The sequence below is a fragment of the Loxodonta africana genome, chromosome 4 (assembly GCF_030014295.1).
Source record: "Loxodonta africana isolate mLoxAfr1 chromosome 4, mLoxAfr1.hap2, whole genome shotgun sequence".
Lineage (NCBI taxonomy): Eukaryota > Metazoa > Chordata > Mammalia > Proboscidea > Elephantidae > Loxodonta > Loxodonta africana.
Genome location: NC_087345.1, coordinates 117,245,018 through 117,265,565, shown reverse-complemented (window position 1 = coordinate 117,265,565; position 20,548 = coordinate 117,245,018). Strand labels below are relative to the sequence as shown.

The window sequence follows — 20,548 nt, the reverse complement described above, 5'->3', positions numbered from 1 at the left end:
GGACTCAATTCAATCCATAACATAGAGTAAAAACTATATATGTAAAACCAGTTCTTTTTACCCTAACCCTTACCATGGAAGGAGGAGTGGTACAACCCATAATAAATGTCTTGCTATCAGCTGATTAGGCGCACACACTATTTCTAGAGTTCCTGTCCTCCAATTTATGAATGCATACATTCTTTAAAAGCTTTCATTTTTTCGTACCTCTATTTCTCCCCATAAGGCCATTCATGCATGCAACTACTGTGTATAAGACACTGTGCGTATAAGACATTGGATATAACATAGCCATTTATTGAAGAAAAGTTTCAATCAAATGCCCAAGGAGTCACAGGCAGAGGGACAGTGGAAGGCAGCATGAATGAGTTCCCCAAGTATCTCATATCCCAGGATTGGGGTGCTTAGGCTGAGCATGGCTGGACATGTCATGGTTTATGCTCTGAGAGGGCTTCCCTGCTCCTGCTGATTTTTACAGGGGTTTGGGAGGATCAGGAAGCCCAGACTAAGCATAATGTAGTGGAGGCTTTTGTGGATGGGGGAGTGGTCATACTAGTAGAGATAAACATCTTGCAGCTAGAAGCCAGCTGCCCAAAGCAGTTGCATACCAGTGCTAATAGCCTTTACAACCTGTCCTGTTGGATGGAAGGGAAGTTTTCAATCCCAACTAGCTTGTTGCCTCTCTAGAGAGAAAGACTTTGGAGCAGGGAGGAATTACCCAATAAGCAAGGTACCCCCAGGTTTATATTAAGCAAGGTATACATGAGCTTACTTGTGTTTACTTACTAATTTGTAGTGCACAATTCCACATGGGTTTCACCACATCTTTTTTAAGCCCATGCGTACCTTGCTTAATGTAAGCCCCGGTGTACCTTGCTTATTGCTTAGTCAGCCCCTGCTTCAAACTCATCTAGCAATAATCCTATTTGTCTCTCCTTACCAAGATTTGTCAATCTTGCAGAAAGGACAAAAGATTGGACGAAGGGGATGGAGTCAAGTGGTGAAAACTGTCTGAATGGGAGAACAAGTGCTGGGTGGAAACTCTGGTTCTTACCAAACAAAACAAACAACAATAAAAACAAAACACACAAAAAACAGTTACAAATGAAAAGTCACATACAAAGGGGAAACAATAAGACTAAGCTCTGATTACTCAGCAGAAACCATGCAGACAAGAAGCCAGTGGGATGACATATATAAAACCTTAAAAGAAAAAAAAAAATTTCTGAACAAGAATAATATATCCTGCAAAACTCTTGCTCAAATATGATGGAAAAAATAAGATATTTCCAGATAAAGAGAAATTAAGGAAATATATAAAAATCAAAACAACTTACAAGAATTAGTAAAGGGAGTCCTTCAGTTAGAGAACCAACATCAGACAACAACCTGAATCTAGGACACAGGACAGCATCAGCCAGATACCAACCTAGGTAATGAACTCTCAAGGATGAAACAAAACTAAAAAAATTCACAACAGGGAACCAAAGAGGTCAATCTGTAAATGACAACAATGTCAGAACAACAAAAGAGGGAATAAAATGTGCAAGTATAGAATTTCCAGATGGAGAGGAAATCAAGGTGATATCAAGTAATAAAAGACTGGCTTAAACTTAGGAAGATAGGAGTAAAATTTTGAGATAACCACAAAGAAAGTTAACAAACCTACTCATAAAAATGAAGAAAAATGTCTAAGTACAAACAAAATCTACAAAAATGAAAGAAATGAAAAAAAAATCACAAACAAAAGAACTTCAGCACAGGAGACTTAGAGGAACAAAGAAAATGTCAGCACCACAAAAAAAAAAGCACTACAAAATGACAGCAATAAACTCACACCTATCAATAATCACACTGAATGTAAATGGTTTAAATGTACCCATAAAGAGACAGAGTGTCAGAATGGATAGAAAAGCAGGACCCATCACTGTGCTATCTAGAAACAAAGACATAAGCCAAAAAAAACCAAACCGTTGCCGTTGAGTCAATTCCAACTCACAGTGATACTAGGATGGAGTAGAACTGCCCCATAGAGTTTCCAAGGAGCACCTGGTGGATTCGAACTGCCGATGTTTTGGTTAGCAGCTTTAGCTCTTAACCACTATGCCACCAGGGTTTCCAAACAAAGACATAAATACATTAAAAATCAAAGGATAGAAGAAAACATATCAAAGAAAAAAAAAATGTCCATTGAGTCGATTCTGACTCATAGTGACCCTATAGGTTAGAGTAGAACTGCCCTGTAGAGTTTCCAAGGAGTATCTGCTGGGTTTGAACTGCCAACCTTTTGGTTAGCAGCTGTAGCGCTTAACCACTATGCCACCAGGGTTTCCATCAAGCAAACAGCAACCAAAAAAAAAAAAAAAAAGTGGAAGTGGCAATACTAATCTCAGTTAAAATAGACTTTAAAACAAAATCCACCAAAAAAGACAAGAAAGGACATTATCTAATGATTAAAGGGGCAATCTACCTTGAGGACATTACCATAATAAATATCTCTGCACCCAATGTCAGGGCTCCAAAATACATAAAACAAACTCTAACAGCATTGAAAAGAGAAATTGACAGTTTCACAATGATAGTAGGAGATTTCAACACCACTCTCAGCAAAGACAACATCTAGGAAGAAACTCAACAAAGATAGAGAAGATCCAAAGGCCACAATCAATCAACTTGACCTCATAGACATATATAGAACACTTCACCCAACAGCAGCAAAGTACACATTTTTCCCCAACGGTCTCCAGAATAGACCACATCTTAGGCCACAAAGCAACCTTCAACAAAATCCAAAACAATGAGATAATATAAAGGAAGTCAGGAAACCAATACCATGTATAATAGCCTCTAAAAGATAAAATACTTAGGAATAAATCTAACCAGGGACATAAAAGACCTATACAAAGAAAACTACAAAACACTACTGCAAGAAACCAAAAGAGATCTACAGAAATGGAAAAACATACCATGTTCATGAATAGGCAGATTCAACATTGTGAAAATGTCAATTCTACCCAAAACAATCTACAAATACAGTGCAATCTTGATCCAAATATCAACAGCACTCTTTAACAAGATGGAAAAACTAATCATTAACTTCATATGGAAAGAAAAGAGGCCCCAGATAAGTAAAGCACTACTGAAGAAGAATAAAGTAGGAGAACTTGCACTACTTGATCTCAGCTGTGGCAGTCAAAACAGCCTGGCACTTGTACGACAACAGAAACAGCAACCAATGGAACAGAATCGAGAATCTAGATGTAAATCCATCCACCTATAGTCATCTGATCTTTGACAAAGGCCCAAGTCCATTAAATGGGGAAAAGACAGTCTTTTTAACAAATGGTGCTGGCAAAACTAAACGTCTATCTATAAAAAAATTGAAACAAGACCTTGCCTCACACCATATGCAAAACTAGTTCAAAATGGATCAAACACCTAAATATAAAACCAAAAACTATAAAGATCATAGAAGAAAAAATAGGGTCAATGCTAGAGGTCTTAATTGTTGCTGTTGTTAAGTGCCAACGAGTCGATTCCTACTCATAGCGACCCTATGTATAACAGAATGAAACACTGCCTGGCCCTGTGCCATCCTCAAAATTGTTGTTAAGCTTAAGCCCAATCATTGTTGCAGCCACTGTGTCAATCCATCTTGTTGAGGATCTTCCTTTTTTTCACTGACCCTCCACTTTACCAAGCATAATGTCCTTCTCCAGGGACTGATCCCTCCTGACAGCATGTCCAAAGTATGTGAGACATAGTCTTGCCATCCTTGCTTCTAAGGACCATTCTGGTTGTACTTCTTCCAAGACAGTTATTTGTTTGTTCTTTGGCAGTCTTTGGTCTTCCTTATTCATCATTCAGCTTTCACATGTATAGGAGGCGACTGAAAACACCATGGCTTGGGTCAGGCACACCTTAGTCTCCAAGGTAACATCTTTGGTTTTCAACACTTTAAAAAGGTCTTTTGCAGCAGATTTGCCCGATGCAATGAGCCTTTTGATTTCTTGACTGCTGCTTCCGTGGGTGTTGATTTTGAATCCAAGTAAAATAAAATCCTTTACAAGCTCAGTCTTTTCCCTGTTTATCATGATGTTGATTATTGGTCCAGTTGTGAGGATTTTTGTTTTCTTTATGTTGAGGTGTAATCCTTAATGAAGGCTGTGGTCTTTGATCTTCATCAGTAAGTGCTTCAATTCCTCTTCACTTTCAGCAAGCCAGGTTGTATCATCTGCATAATACAGGCTGTTAATGAGTCTCCCTCCAATCCTGATGCTCTGTTCTTCTTCATATAGTCCAGCTTCTTGGATTATTTGCTCAGCATACATATTGAATAGGTATGGTGAAAGGGTACAACAGCGATGCACACATTTCCTGACTTTAAACCACACAGTATCCCCTTGTTCTGTTAGAACAACTGCCTCTTGATCTATGTACAGTTTCCAGTTAAGTTCTGGAATTCCCATTCTTCAAAATGTTATCCATAACTTGTTATGACCCCCACAGTCGAATACATTGCATAGCCAATAAAACAAAGGTGAACATCTTTCTGGTATTCTCTGCTTTCAGCCAGGACCCATCTGACATCCTCAGTGATATCCCTGGTTCCGTGTCCTCTTCTGAATTCTGCTTGAATTTCTGGCAGTTCCCTGTTGATATACTGCTGCAGCTGCTTTTGAATGATCTTCAGTAAAATTTTACTTGCATGTGATATTAATGATATTGCCTCACCTAATGATATTAATGATATTGCCTTACAAGGTAAGGTCATGGACACGTCATAGACACATCCAAACTCCCTGAGGGACTGAATTACTGCACTGAGGGCTGGATACCATGGTCTCAGGGGACATCTAACTGAACTGGTATAACATAGTTTATGAAGAAAATGTTCTACATCTTACTTTGGTCAGTAGCGTCTGGGATCTTAAAAGTCTGTGAACGGCCATCTAAGATACTCCACTGGTCTCACCCCATCTGGAGGAAGGGAGAATGAGGAAAACCAAAGACACAAGGGAAAGATAGTCCAAAGGATTAATGAATCAGAACTACCACAGCCTCCACCAGACTGAGTCCAGCACAATTAAAGGGTGCCCAGCTACCACCACTGACTGACTGCTCTGACAGGGATCACAACAGAGGGGCCCAAACAGAGCTAGAGAAAAATGTAGAACAAAACTTTAACTCACAAAAAAAGACAAAACTTACTGGCCTGAGAGAGACTGGAAAAATCCTGAGAGTATGGCACCCCCAACACTCTTTTAACTCAGTGCTGATGCCACTCCTGAGGTTTACTCTTCAGCAAAAGATTAGACAGGCCCATAAAACAAAACAAGACTAAAGGAGCACACCAGCCCAGGGGCAAGGACGACAAGGCAAGAGGGGACAGGAAAGCTGGTAACAAGGAACCTAAGGTCAAGAAGGAGAGGGTGATGACAAGTTGTGGTGTTGGCAATGAATGTCACAAAACAATATGTGTATTAATTGTTTAATGAGAAACTAATTTGCTCTGTAAACCTTCATCTAAAGTACAATTAAAAAAAAAAAAAAAACAGTTGCCATTGAGTCAGTTCTGATTCATGCTGGCCCCATATGTGTCAGAGCAGAACTTGCTCCATAGGGTTTTCGGTGGCTCATTTTTTTTTTTTGGAAATAGGCTGCCAGGCCTTTCTTCCAAGGTGCCTCTAGGTGGACTCAATTCTCCAACCTTTTGGTTAGCAGTCAAGGATGTTAACTGTTCTCTTGAGTGCCTATAGATATGTTATTTAAATGTGTAAAAAAATCTTAAACACAAGATTATCAATAGAGTTTAAATCTTTAAATATTGATGTATTTATTGATTTGGATTCAACAATTTATCATCTCTGGAAGATTGACTAAATTTTCCAAATAGCTTTCCATTTAAACAATAGAAAAATTATTGTAGTCAGGAAAGGTAACAGCTTTCTATCATTAAGTTGTACATGAATTGTAGAGTTCTGAAACTGCTTTTTAAATATGCAACAGGAACTGAATTTAGAGGGGTGTTTTCTTGTGGATTCTGATTCTCTGAAAAGCTAGATATAAATTCATGGTTCTGACTTGTGTAAAATGCAAACGCTCATTGAAAGTGCTAATCTGTTGCTGTCTAATCAGTTCCAGCTAATGGCAAGCACGGTAGAACTGCACCTCTTAGGATTTTCAAGGCTGTGCCCTTTTGAAAATAGTTCACCAGGCCTTTCCTCTCAGGCACCTCTGGGTGGGTTAAAACTGCCAATCTGTTGATTAGTATTTAACCAAATACTTAATCATTTGCACCACCCAGGGACTCCTATTGAAAGACCTGTGTTGTTGTTGGGTGCCATCAAGCCAGTTCTGACTCATAATGACCCCATGTGACAGATAAGACCTTCTCCATAGCATTTTCTTGGCTGTAATCTTTATGGAATCAGATCACCAGGCCTTTCTCTCACAGAGCCTCTGGGTAGGTTTGAACTGCCAACCTTTTATTTTAAAAATGTAGGTAGTGGACATTCATGGCTAAGATGAGATCTTTCAGGGAAAAAATGAGAGACTTGTTTGTAGGCATAGAAGCTGTATAAATACGAGGCAAAGAGTCACAGTGATGATAAACATAAACAATAGTAGAAGAAAGAATCGTATTGCTTAAAACAACTATGATATTTAAAAAATGATTTCAGTCTTCTCTTCTTTAATTAAAACCCCTCCCTCTGCCTAAATTTACTGGGGAAAGGGAAGCTGGGGAAAATAACTAGGATTTTATTTTAAGAATTTCCAAAATGCCACACTTAATCTTCACTTTTTGGGCACAGATTAAATTCTGTTGTAACACTTAGAAGAAGATGACGTTTATGGCATTTTCATTCCTTTAAATAATCATTATTCTTATGTTGTTATTGAATTAGCTCTGTTCAGCAAGTGAGGAATTCAGTTCTTATATTCACCATGTAGCTTTTTCTTGCCATGAGGAACTTGACCCAGAGAAAATGGCGACTTGAAATTCAACCGATCCCTTTCAGCCTCCTCTTCCTCATTGTATCTCTCATCCTCATCATCTTCCACATCACTGCTCTGAGGGCTGGAGGCCTGAGACCCTGAAGGAGAAGGTGGTACTGAGGGAGGCCTCGGGTATTTAAATCCCTCTGTCTGCCAAAGACACAAACAGGACACAAATGTTACAATGACTTCAAGTTTGTCAATGATGTAAACACTGTGCATGCTCATTTAATAAAATACATAATTGGATATTTTTTGTGCTATATTCAGGTACTATTAAGTTTGATTTATTTTGATTCTGTTACCACCACACTCAAGAAAGTTTAATTACATATACAGCTATCCCTTATCAAGTACTAATATGTGCCAGTTGCTGTATAAATGTTCTTATTTAATCTTTGTACTCATACTCTGGTAAATTTGTTCCTCCCATTTTACAGAAGAATAACTGAGGCTTCAAAAACCAAACCAAACCCAGTGCTGTTGAGTCGATTCCGACTCATACTGACCCTATAGGACAGAGTAGAACTGCCCCATAGAGTTTCCAAGGAGCGCCTGGCGGATTCAAACTGCCGACCCTTTGGTTAGCAGCTGGAGCACTTAACCACTACACCACCAGGGTTTCCTAACTGAGGCTTAGAGAGGTGAAATGAGTTGCCCAAGGTCACACAGCACATAAATGTCAGAGCCAAGATTTGGTCCAGAGCTGTGATGATGCCAGAGCCTTTAATCTCAACTGCCATGGTACATTGCTGCTAGCTCCAGGCTCTGGGTCATGCTTTGGATTTACTCAACAAAATTTTAGGACTTGGAAGCCTGGACATGCCACAGAATTTCCATTAATTGCTGTTATTTCAGTCAATAAGCAAATATCTCTAGGTTTAACCAGAATGCCCGTCTAACTAAGATTCATGGAGATAATTCATTTAATAAGGACCTACTGAGTACTAACTATGTGTCAGACACAGTAATCCCACTGAGGCAACAAACATGAATAACGTGCTCCCTGCCCTCTAGCAGGACACATGTTTGCAGCAGGGGACAAATGTATAAAGTGTTATAGCACTCGCCACTCTGTATTTTAATTATTCGTATGCATTATTATAATGCCATACATGTACAGTCATTTCAAGCTTCAGATGCTTTTCCTGAAAGCAGAACAAAAAATGAATGGTTCCTGCATCTTGGATCTGGCTCAGAGTAGGTGCTCAATACGTATTAGTCGACCAAGTAGATAAAGGAAACCCTGGTGGCATAGTGGTTAAGTGCAACGGCTGCTAACCAAAAGGTCAGCATTTCAAATCCACCAGACACTCCTTGTAAACTCTATGGGGCAGTTCTACTCTGTCCTATAGGGTCCCTATGAGTTGGAATCGGCTCGATGGCAAAGAATTTTAAGTAGATAAATGGATAAATATAGCTGAATTATCATTAGGTGGAGTGACTGCTTCTAAACAATTAACTCTCTGAATGCTATAACCATAAACTTTGGAATTGGAATTTGTAGATAAAAGAGAAAGTGCTTTCTCTTTTGGTATAAATTTGACCTTGGGTTAACTTTCTAGATCTGTTTCCCCGGAAAGCTAATATAGGTGGAATTATCTGTTGTGTTATAAGGCAAAATTGTGTATGGTAAAGCGATTCTGAGTGATAATTTATATTTGAACTCAGAGGATCTATAAATACTTGGTGGTGGTGGAGAGCCTAGCTTTTGGGGATCCCTGAATTCAGGGATGCATGTTGTAGGCATATTCCATGTGGGGAGCATGAAAGCTTGTCTGTGGAGATCTACAAGAGAAACTAACTTCCGTTGGGTATGGAGCTTCCAAGCTAAGCTGGATCGCATACCCAATGGTATGGGTCTCATCTTCATGTTGAGCTGTTTTACCTGGTGAGTAGGGGGAGGAGAGGCAAAGAAGAGTAGCTTCTAGATGGCTGTGTAGACTGCTACAAGGACTCCTCCCCCTGAAGAGAAATGACTGCTTACAGTCTGTGTTCCCGATCTTATATCTAAGTGAATTAGATGACAAATGTGGACTATGGTAGTCTCGTACTTTTAAATGTGTAATTGAACCCCAGTCAGAAACGACTCGAAGACAACGGGTTTGGTTTCGGGTTTAACTGAACCTTATAAGATGGTCCCTGCCTCTAGTGGGCACTACAAAATGGGACATAAATGCTCATCTAGTCCAATTCCTCCTATTGGACTCGAATTCACTTTACATTCCTCTAGTCAAGTGGTCACCCTGTATTTAAACACTTCCTTGGATGGCAAATTGACCTCCTGCTAAGGCAGCTCAGTTTATTTTTGAACAATTCCCAAAAGAATGCATGTGTAATGGAGTAGTTTCAAGCAATAAGGAAGAGAGAAGTTTACAACGGATAGTATGGAGGTGCCCTTCCAATGATATCAGTTAGCTCTCTGCTCACCCCATCTATAGGGCTATTAGTTCCTCTACTCTGCTTTGATGCAACCATGAAGAAGTATGATAGTTTGTGTTTTTAGCTACTCCAAAATTAAAAGGTATCATTAGAAATTATCATAAATAAGAAGTTTAGGTTTCAAAACAAATAAACCATGCATAGAATATTTACCGTTGGTGGTGCTGTTGGTTCCATATGGAATTTATCTGGAAAAGCTCTGCTCAATGTCAGATGCCTGGCGTGCTGGTAATACTATACAACAGAAAGCCAATTTCCGTGTTAAAAAAAGGATTTAGCCATATCAATATCCAAGCTATTATATAAAACTATTCTCCTAGTTATGAAATATGCTTTTTTAAAAAAAGGTAGCAGAACCTACTCTTAAGTTTGAGAATCAGAAAGCAAATGACAATTCATAGTTTTATTATTTTTAAACTCATAAGCAAAGAAATATTATGGAAGTTGGGGGGGGTGGGTAACTGGCCATACTGACCCCTGCATTGAGCACTAAGGCAACTGAGAACACTACCTGCATTCGATGGAGAGGCAGTGTGCCATGGAAAAAAGATGGGGCCTGGAGAGTCCAACAAACTGGATTTAAATCCTGCCTCTGACCTCAGATGGAAACCCTGGTGGTGTGGTGGTTAAGGGTTATGGCTGCTAACCAAAAGGCTGGCAGTTCAAATCCACCAGGTGCTCCTTGGAAATCCTATGGGGCAGTTCTACTCTGTCCTATAGTGTTGCTATGATTGGAATCCACATGATGGCAATGAGTTTGGTGTATTTTTGTTTGTTTGTTTGTTTTTCTGACCTGAGATAAGAAACATAACTTCTAAGGGCCTTATCTTTCTGTTTTCATTACAAAATGGAGATAGTAAAATGAATCATCCAGTGTTGTGATGAGCACTGGTATTAGTGTGTATAGATCCTCAACAAATGGTAGCATTTCTCATTTGGTCAGGAGAGGTTAATGGTATGTAAGTAACCAAAACCAAACCCATAGCCTTCAAGTCGATTCTGACCCATAGTGACCCTATAGGGCAAAGTAGAACCGCCCTATAGAGTTTCCATGGAATGCCTGGTGGATTCAAACTTCCAACCTTTTTGTCAGCAGCCACAGCTCTTAACCACTATGCCACCAGGGTTTGCAGTATGTAAGTAGATATATTTAATTATGTGAAGGCAAAGTCCATTTATTTTTTATTAAATCATCCAGTGCTAACATATGGGAACATCTTGGTGCTTATGAATTTATCTTATGGTTGTAAGGAGGTATTTTCTGTCCTTGTCACTTTGAAAACACTGTTATTCTCACTCCCCACTGTAATTGATTAATATCGTTGTTGTTAGGTGTTGTCCAGTTGCTTCCAACTCATAGTGACCCTATGTGCAAGACTGAAACACTGCCTCATCCTGTGCCATCCTCACTATTGTTGCTATGCTTGAGCTCATTGTTGAAGCCACCGTGTCAGTCTCTCTCCTTGACTGTCTTCTTCTCTTTCGCTGACCCTCTATTATTTAGCAAGCATGCTGTCCCTCTCCAGGGACTAGTCCCTTCTGATAACCTGTTGCCGTTGAGTCCCTTCTGATAACATGTACAAAATACGTGAGACGAAGTCTTGCCATCCTTGCTTCCAAGGTGTACTTCTTCCAAGACAGGTTTGTACATTCTTTTAGCAGTCAATGGTATATTAAATATTCTTCACCAACACCGAAATTCACAGGCGTCAATTCTTCTTTGGCCTTCCTTGTTCATTGTCATTCACATGCACATGACGCACTTGAAAACATGGCTTGGGTCAGGCGCACCTTAGCCTTCAAGGTGACATCATTGCTTTTTAACACTTTAAAGAGGTCTTTTGCAGCAGATTTGCCAAATGCAATGCATCTTTTGATTTCTTGACTGCTACTTCCACGGGTGTTGATTGTGGATCCAAGTAAAATGAAGTCCTTGGCAACATCAATCTTTTCTGTATTTATTGATTAGGCTTAATTGATTAATATGATCATATCTCTCTAGAGTGAAACAACATAGGAACTCTTGATGTTTTCCTTAAACATTTTTAAAAACTTTTTAAATTAAATTAAAATTAAAAATTTTTTTCCTTAAAATTTTTCGTTTAACATTTATGCATACCTGTAATAATCAAGTTAAGCAATGACAAGAGAATAGCTAGTAAGATTAGTACTAGATCTTGATGGATTTATAGTTGTGGACTCATAGTAAATATGAAGGGTTAGGTTTAGGACTTTGCAAGCTCATAATTAGCGAAAAAGTACAGGAAAACATCACTGAGATTTTAACATTTTTACTATTGAATTGACTTTACAGATTATGACTAGAATCAACACTTCATATTGCAGTGCAATTCTGAAAGTGGTCCTCCGTGATTATAACAAACTTGCTTACTCTGACTAAGTATCTCCAATCCAGAAGATCTGAGAGCCTCTCAGTTCGGTTTCTCTGGATAATTCTTTGGCGGCGTGACTGTTTGCAAAATCCATAGAGAAACTTCGTCAGCTGGTTGCAAGAATCATCTGGAGAACAGAACCTCCTGTCAACAATGTAAATACCTGAAGGGCATAAAAAACAAAGGATGGGTAAAAGTAGAGCTAATTCTAAAGCATTTTTTGTCTTATTCCCCATTATCTCTCTGATTATACCTTAGATCACTTGCATTATCCACTCTCTGTGTGCCATATTGCCTCTGCTTTATTTTTTCCCTTCCAAGGTTTTATTTCCTCTATAATCTTTTTCTAATGGTGTGCAACTGTCACCAACACAGCCAACAAAGTAGACCTGGCTGGAAAAATCTGGCAGTATAGGGACACCCTGAATCAGTGATTCTCAATAGGGCCACTCATTAGCCATAATCTCCAAAGGTAGGACCTAGGTATCAGGGTTTTTAAGCTTCTCAGTGTTTCCACTGTGCAGCCATGGCTGAGAACCACAGCTCTAGCCTGAGGAATGCGGAACCTTGACAGTGCAACTGGAAAAGACCCAAGGGCATTGGCAATGTGTAGGCAGAGAATTCATCCCATTCTAACTTTACTTGCTGCTAGGCAACAAGGACATTAGTTATTAACCAAAAAAAAAAAAACTCAACCTGTTGCCGTCAAATTGATTCTGACTCATAGCAACCCTATAGGACATAGATGGTGTTTTGCAAATTATTCTGCCATCTTAAACAATATAAGTGAATTTTGCAGTAGGATCAGCCACGTGCTCCTGCATGAAACAGTACCATTGAGCGATATAGGTACTATAAGACCCTGCCTGAAGTCCCTGGGTGGTGCAAACAGTTAACATGCTTCTAACCAAAGGGTGGGTGGTTCTAGTCCACCTAGAGGCATGTGGGGAGAAAGTCCTGGCAATCTACTTCCGAAAAATCAGCCCTTGAAAACCCTATGGAACACAGTTCTACTTTGACACACGTGGGATCGCCAGACGTTACAATTGACTCTATGGCAACTGGTTGGGTAAGACCCTGGTTATTGTAATATGACATCTAGGAAGTAGAGAGCCAAACCTGCTCAGAGGAAAAAAAAAAGGTGAAAGGACAAGGTATTGCCCAAGCTTAGTGCTCCTTTTTTAGTTTGACTTTTGTGCTACATCTTTAAAGCTCATAGCATTCTACAAATGCTATTATCCATGGATCACATAATTACAGCTACTTTTAATTAAACAAAACATAAACACCAGTTTAATTATCAGGATAGCTTTAGAGTTTGGCTCTAGAAAGACCCTGTGTTTTGTCTGGCTGAAGCTCCCTTCTCCCAGGGTTGGAGTAATGATGAAAACCTTACCATATGCAGTAGGATCAGCCACGTGCTCCTGCATGAAACAGCCAAAGCCAGAGAGGTTTGTTGTCACACTGGGGATACCCATCACAGTGCATTCAGCTGCCAGAAGACATAGACAAAGGCTTGGATTCAGATTAGCTCCTATATCTCTCAGGCATGAAGGGGTGAAAAAAGCCCTGGCCCACCAAGTAATGATGGTGTTAACTTTGTGCCAGGCACTGTCCTAAGCCCTTCACAGGTATTAACTCATCTAAACTTCTGAACAACCATGTGAAGTTAGCCAATCATTAACCCCATTTTACAGGTGAAGAAATGGAAGCTCAGAAAGTTTAAATAACTTGCCCAACTTCACAAAGCCAGGGAAGTTGTAGAGTTGGAATTTGAAGCCAGGCACCCCAGCTGTAGAGCTCTTGCTTGTAACTGCCAAGCTATGTAGCCCCTCTAACACCAGTTGGTTTATTTTTTGCACTATACATAGCCCGTGTTTCTAAGTACTTGGAAAGATAATGAGGTAGGTTAAGTATGCTTTGGACACAACCAGCTTCTCCCTTCTGCTTTCTCAGATGCTCAGTGAACTCATGGTCTCTTTCAGTCCTCCTTCCAGTTTAGTAAAAACTTATTTTTCAGAAAATATATGCTTTGTGTTTAAAAAGTTACTACTCTTGAGATGTCTGCATTTTAAAGAAGGAATTTATATTTGATTATGAAATCATTCTTGATTGGGTAATGGGGATGTATGGAAAAAGAAAAAAGATCTCCCATTATCTATAAAGTAATATCACTTAGACAGTGGCCTTATCTGGTGCTCTGCAAACATTCCCTCGTGGCTTAGCTCTATAGCCAGGGAGCAGTGGTTCTCTAATCATTTTGGGGTGGGGAGGGGAAAAGTGGATGAGGATCAATGACCCTTTAAGAATCTGATGAAAACCCTGGAACTCATCCCCAGAAAAAAATCTCATACAAATATATGTACACAATTTCACCTGAAATTTCATGAAGTTCACAGATCCTTGTTTGTTTGTTTTTTTTTTATTAAATACTCATTAACATTCTGCAGTAAAACGTCAAGTACCATACTCATGTAAGCACAGTAAATATTCATTAAATGAATTTAATGAAATAAGTGTTGATATCCAACAGGTTCTCTCAGAACACAAAACACAGGTTTAATGAATGCTTTCTGAGATGAGTCATACCTGATTTCACAAAGAACGATTATTTGCAAAAAAAAAAGAGAGTTATCTAATATGGTAATGGCAAACTTATACCACCAGCGGTCTTGTTATATCTGTAACAATACAAGGTCGGGTAAGGAATGGCCAACTTGAGTCAGTTAATTTTAAACAGAATGATTTATTCACTATGGAGTTTTCCTCAAGCTCTTTCTGCTGTTTATCTTTTGTAACGTCTCCTCTGTAACGTTTATCTTAGAACACTGGATGTATTTTCCTTATCGTTTTTGCTTATTAAGTTTAACTTTGTCCTATAAAATGACATTTTTTGTGGAGGATTTGTTGTTAGTTATGTGACATGTTCTTTACCCAACATAAATGATTTCTCATATTCCCTCAGTCACTCATGTATTTGGATTTACTCTCCTCTGCCCTCGATACTTTCAACAATTAATTGTATTACTTACTAGAAATAATAGAAGCAAGGGTCAACAACAAAATATTAAATTCAGCAATGAAGTGAGAGTTTATGCATCTCAAAAGATACTCAATTCTAAACAATTTAAGATATTTATGTGGTCATTCACAAAAGTGGGACTGATATCAACAGCAAGTTTTAGAACTACAAGAGAGATAGAGGAGTCAGATAAATAACTGTTCTGTGTCATGTTACAAGAAGTGGTAAACTTTTGTCTGTTTTCTCCAAGATGTTTTAATAGTTAGTTATTTTTGGTGGAACCTGGAGCAGTAGAAGAGGACATTATATCAAAAGATGTGAGACACTAAGCATGCTATAAAGCATAAAGATTATAGGATCTGATTTATGTAGAATTTAAAGTTCTGTATTTAAGTTTTGGGATCAGAAAGCAAATATTTGAAAAGTTCTTTTTCTTTGTAATTCAGCCAATGATCCACTTAACCGTGGCCACACTGTCCATTTGTTTTGGCTTTATATCAACGATGGCATTGAGATGTAGAAGGCAACATTAATTCTACCAACTATAAATAAAAATGTTTCCTGAACCTTTTCTTTTAAAAACATAAATGGAATTGTATCTAAAGCAGAAGGAAAATCTCTGGTTACTAACGAGAGATGGAAAAGTCATGATAGTTTTCTTTGCATTGGTGTGTATTTAAAGTATTTCTTCCCTTAGAATTAGAAATTTCCGTACAAATAAAAACTGATCTCTTTGACACTAATGACAACCAAGCTAGTAGGGGCCAGAGAAGAAAAGTAGATAGTGGCTTTGAGAATACACCACCTGTAATGAAAAAATTGGGGGATGAAAGCTTCTGGATGGAATTATGGCATTGATCACAATACCTACACACTGAATTGTCTTTTTTTTTTTCTTTGAAGTACCTCTTTTTTTGAGAAACAAGGGTGTGAAGAAGACTTTTCATTATACATATTTTTACACTATTTCTTTCTTTAACTATGTGAATGTATTACCTATTAAAAATTAAGTACAGCTGTTAATTCTTCTTTAAAAGTATTCTTCTGAAATAAGTTTTAGAAAGCAATATTACTAGATCATTTTTCTCACATTAGCCCTGCTTGCAGTCAAATTTCTTCTTCACATTAATGGAAGGGACTAGTAGAAATAACTCAATAATGTGTGATCTTTATAAAACAATCTTTGTATTTGGAATGCAATGAGGTAATAACTCAGATATCCACTAATATATGCCCAACCACAACCCCATCTACTTACATAATTCTTAGGTCAGGATCTACCAAGCATTAAATTGACCCCTGAGGTAGATCCAACCAAGATTATCTTTAAAACAAGCTTCAAAATAAAAACCTTAGTAGAAACTACATATCAATTTTGAATGTTACACGCATGTGAATAAAATAATATGCAAACAATTCAAAATATTCCACAATATATACGTGTCACATACCTGGGGTATAGCCCCAGGGTTCATAGTATGATGGAAATACCCCGAGATGACAGCCTCTGACAAACTCTTCATAATCCATGGGCAATAACGGGCTGGTGGAGGATAGGAACTCTGGGTGCAAAATCACCTAATAAAGGAAAATTCAGATGAGAATAAAAGAGAAAAAAAGAAACTAAATTAAAACCAAAAATCTCTTATGATTTGGTTACTTCAATATCGTAGAATATTTGTGTTTAAGATTTGGGGAAAAAAAAAGAGATTAGGAAAAAACAAAGAAAAGAGCCTGGGAGATTTTTTTCTCTCTCTTTTTCTCTTCATCCTGTATAGGTGAAAGTATCTGCTCTGCAGACTTAACTTTTCCTCAGAAAGCCAATTTTGACTCTCAAGCTCCAATCCAGCCTTTATCAACAACGAACATTATATTTGGTTTTCTAACTGCTGACACCTTTGTCTTAGCTCTCAGTTTGTTCCCAACTTGAGGAGAAAGAGGGGATCACCCTCACAAAACCAGTGTATGAATTAGCCAAATGATGTAGAACAGTCTTTCTTTCTTCCTTCCTTCACTCCTTCCTTCCTTTCTCTCTCTCTCCCTTCCTTCTTTCCATCAATCCTTCCCCCCAATTTCATACTAATACCTCCAATTGTAATTCAATACCTCAGGGGTTAGTCTAGTTTTTCCCCTTTCTGTATTTATACCTCCTTACTCCAACATGGGAGCTCTGGTGGCTTAGTAGTTAAGAGCTATGGCTACTAACCAAAAGATCGGCAGTTTGAATTCACCAGCTGCTCCTTGCAAACCCTATGGGGGCAATTCTACCCTGTCCCATATGGTCACTGTGAGTCGGAATTGACTCAATGGCAGTAGGCTAGTGGGTTTCTCCAACATGAGATACCTGGCTTCCATTATCTTTATTTACTTATTAGATGAAGCCCCATCTACATAACTGATCTCCTCTCTCTGCCACCACTCCTTCCCATGTGCAGATGTCCTCCTCTTTACACTCTGGCTCTGACTCCCTGCTACAGGCTTCTTTTCTCCAACTCCCACCCCCGCCCCACCCCGTGTGGATCTTTGTCATCCTGCTTGGGCTCTGGTGCCATTCTCTGAGCCACCACAACATCTGTCCCTTTCTAGTGCAGGTGCCTATCTTGTGCTGCCTTGCCTAATAACTTTAGAAAAGAATTGTTCAGGAAGGAAAGAGAAAAAGGAAGGGAGAGAGGAAAAAGAAACTTTTTTTTTTTTTACAAGAACATCACATTTTTCTTTTTTATTCATGGGATAAGTATACATTCTTCCAAAGAGACTACTTTGAAGAAAAAACCTAATATAAGAATGATAACAACATTTGTATAACACTTTATATAGATAGGAAACCGTGATGGTGTAGTGGTTAAGAGCTATGGCTACTAACAAAAAGGTTGACAGTTCAAATCTACCAGATGCTCCTTGGAAATTCTATGGGGCAATTCTACTCTGTCTTATAGAGTTGCAATGAGTCAGAATTGACTCAAAGGCAATGGGTTCTTTTTTTTTTTTTTTTGGTTTATGTAGATAATTTTTACACGTTTTAATTCATTTAATCTAAGAAACAGAGATGAGAAGAATAAACATTTTTTATCCTAACTTTAGAAATAAACAAAGTGAGATGTAAAGAGGGCAATCGAATTACTAAGTTTCAAATTTGTTTCATTACTTTATAATCTCATCATGTGCCAAGAATTAAAGTAAAAATGGTCTGTAGTTTCAACTGATTCATAAGGACTTTACAAGCATTAATTATGTCTCAGCAGATCCATAAATACGAGATAAGTTAGACTTAAGAAGAAATAACATGGTAAATATACAAAGCCAGTACCTAAAAATGGTGATTTTTTTTCAATCATCAGAATCATGAAATGGCAAAGAAAAAGTTTTCCTCCACAAAACATGATTTGAGTTTCTATTATGAGTGCAGTACTACTCTAGAAAAAAGAAGGAAAAGACATAGACACTGACTGTATGAGCAGGCATCAAATTGGCAGCCCATTGCACTTTCTTGGGGAAGAACAGGAAAAAGGATTAGAAAAACAATGTGCCTACTTTGGCATTTCCAAGTTTAGGAAAACTCATACTCTCCAAAGCCCATTTTGAAACACAAAAACACCATGGCTTAGTCCTTTTGTTCCCAGTCAAACAGAATGACAGCACAACTAAGACGAGAAGACAGCCATTCTGCATCCTAAAACAGCCAACCACAGAAACCTGGGACTGAGAAAGGGATATTAGAGGTCAGCCCAGGGTTACTGAGAGAATTAAATGAGATCCTATATACAAAAGCCCATAGCAGAGCCCCTGGCTCACAGCAGTTCCTTAATCGCTAGGAGACAAAAAATCTTGTCTGACACTTTATTCACCCCAAGAAGGAACTAAGGTCCCAGGATGCTCATTTATTTTCAGAGCGTGGTAGCCCAGGGTTGAGACCTGAAATATACTGTCTGGGGCTTTTCTTACTATACCGCACTGCTGAGGGCGGATAGATAACTGAACTCAAATTCAAAATAATCTGGAATGTTTGCTGAATCAAATGGTGACACTCACATCAATCCACTCCAAGAGTTAAAACCCACTCTGTAGAATTCTAAAAGCTTGCAGATGATCAAACAGGTATGTACGTTGGCATAGGCCTTGAGCTAATGTCAATTTTTTAAGAAATGCAGTAAATAAAATAAAAAATAAAATAATTCTGATTTGACCAAAGTTGATCTCAGTGCTTCAAGTGTGGATTAAATATCAGCAAGGTACTATGCCTTTATTTCTTTGTGCGTGTGTGTTCACTTTTTTTTTTTTAACCCCAAGAAGTTTTGCAGGGAAGAGTAGGCAAGAAAGAAACATTTAATAACATCAGAGGGAGACACGGTTAAAACAAAGTTTTGTTTTTAAGGTGGAGAACATTAAGGGATATTTGTAGATAGCAAGGGAAAGAGCTAGTGTTAAAGAAGAAATGTCTAATATAAAGGAAGGTAAACAGGGCAAGTTTCCTAAGAATGTGGGATGGAATGAGATCCCAAGAACAGCCCTTAGAATCTGAAGGAAAAGAAGCAAGAACAGGTAAGAATCTATACGTGGGGCCAGCAAGGAGGGACCCTTGTAATGAATTCTCAATTAGGTCATCTGCTAAAAATGAAAGAGAAAAGAGAAAGTGGAGAGTGGGGGGAATTGAAATGATGGGTAAGAGCTGTGACAATTTGATCTTGAAGACAGTTCAATGGAATTGAGTAGGGACAAGCAGTTCTCTATTTACATGCCTTCAGTATGGACTACACCTCAACATAAAGAAAATATAAATCCTCATAACTGCACCAATAAGCAACATCACGATAAACAGAGAAAAGATTGAAACTGTCAAGGATTTCATTTTACTTGGATTCACAATCAACACCCATGGAAGCAGCAGTCAAGAAATTAAAAAACTTATTGCATTGGGCAAATCTGCAGCAAAAGACCTCTTTAAAGTGTTAAGAAGCAATGATGTCTCTTTAAGGACTAAGGTGCACCTGACCAAAGCCATGGTGTTTTCAATCGCCTCATATGCATGTAAAAGCATAAGAATAAGGAAGGCTGAAGAAGAATTGACAGCTTTGAATTATGGTGTTGGCGAAGAATATTGAATACACCAAGGACTGCTGAAGAACAATTTGCCTTAGGAGAAATACAGGCAGAATGCTCATTAGAAGCAAGAATGGTGAGAGTTCATCTCACATATTTTGAACATGTTATCAGAAGGGGCCAGTCCCTGCAGAAGGACATCATGCTTGGTAAGGTAGGGGGTCAGCGAAAAAGAGGAAGATCCTCAACAAGATGGATTGACACAGTGGCTGCACCAATGGGCTCAAGCATAACAATGATTGTAAGGATGGTGCAGTACGGGACAGTGTTTCTTTCTGTTGTACATAGGGTCACTATGAGTCAGAATCAACTTGATGGCACCTAACAACAACAACAACAACAACATTGTCCCCAACACCTAGCACAGTGCCTGGAATATGAGAGGCCATCAGTAAACATTACAGAGATTAAGCTCAATAGGGCAGAAATCGGGTCTTATTCATATAAATACTCTCAGCAACTAGTACAGTGCCTGGTCATTTTAGGATCTCAAGGGTCAAAAGAATGATTAGATCTATAGAAAATTACATAAAATCACCATCAGCCACATTCTCTGAAACTGGAAATTTCTCCCATGATCCACTCAAATTGCACT

At 38.5% G+C, this 20,548-nt stretch overlaps 1 protein-coding gene across 2 annotated transcripts in view; it reads right to left on the bottom strand.

The window, feature by feature from the left end:
• Window positions 1-6,884: 6,884 nt before the first annotated feature.
• Window positions 6,885-20,548, bottom strand: part of GYS2 (glycogen synthase 2) — a 52,113-nt gene continuing 38,449 nt past the window's right edge. For both annotated transcript variants that reach the window (XM_003405685.4, XM_023554749.2), the window contains 5 exons: window positions 16,308-16,434; window positions 13,231-13,326; window positions 11,834-11,997; window positions 9,595-9,675; window positions 6,885-7,149 (listed from right to left, as the gene is read on the bottom strand). In XM_003405685.4, coding sequence (XP_003405733.1) covers window positions 6,931-7,149; window positions 9,595-9,675; window positions 11,834-11,997; window positions 13,231-13,326; window positions 16,308-16,434 — 687 coding nt within the window. In that variant the 3' untranslated portion in view covers window positions 6,885-6,930. The remainder of the gene's footprint in view (window positions 7,150-9,594; window positions 9,676-11,833; window positions 11,998-13,230; window positions 13,327-16,307; window positions 16,435-20,548) is intronic.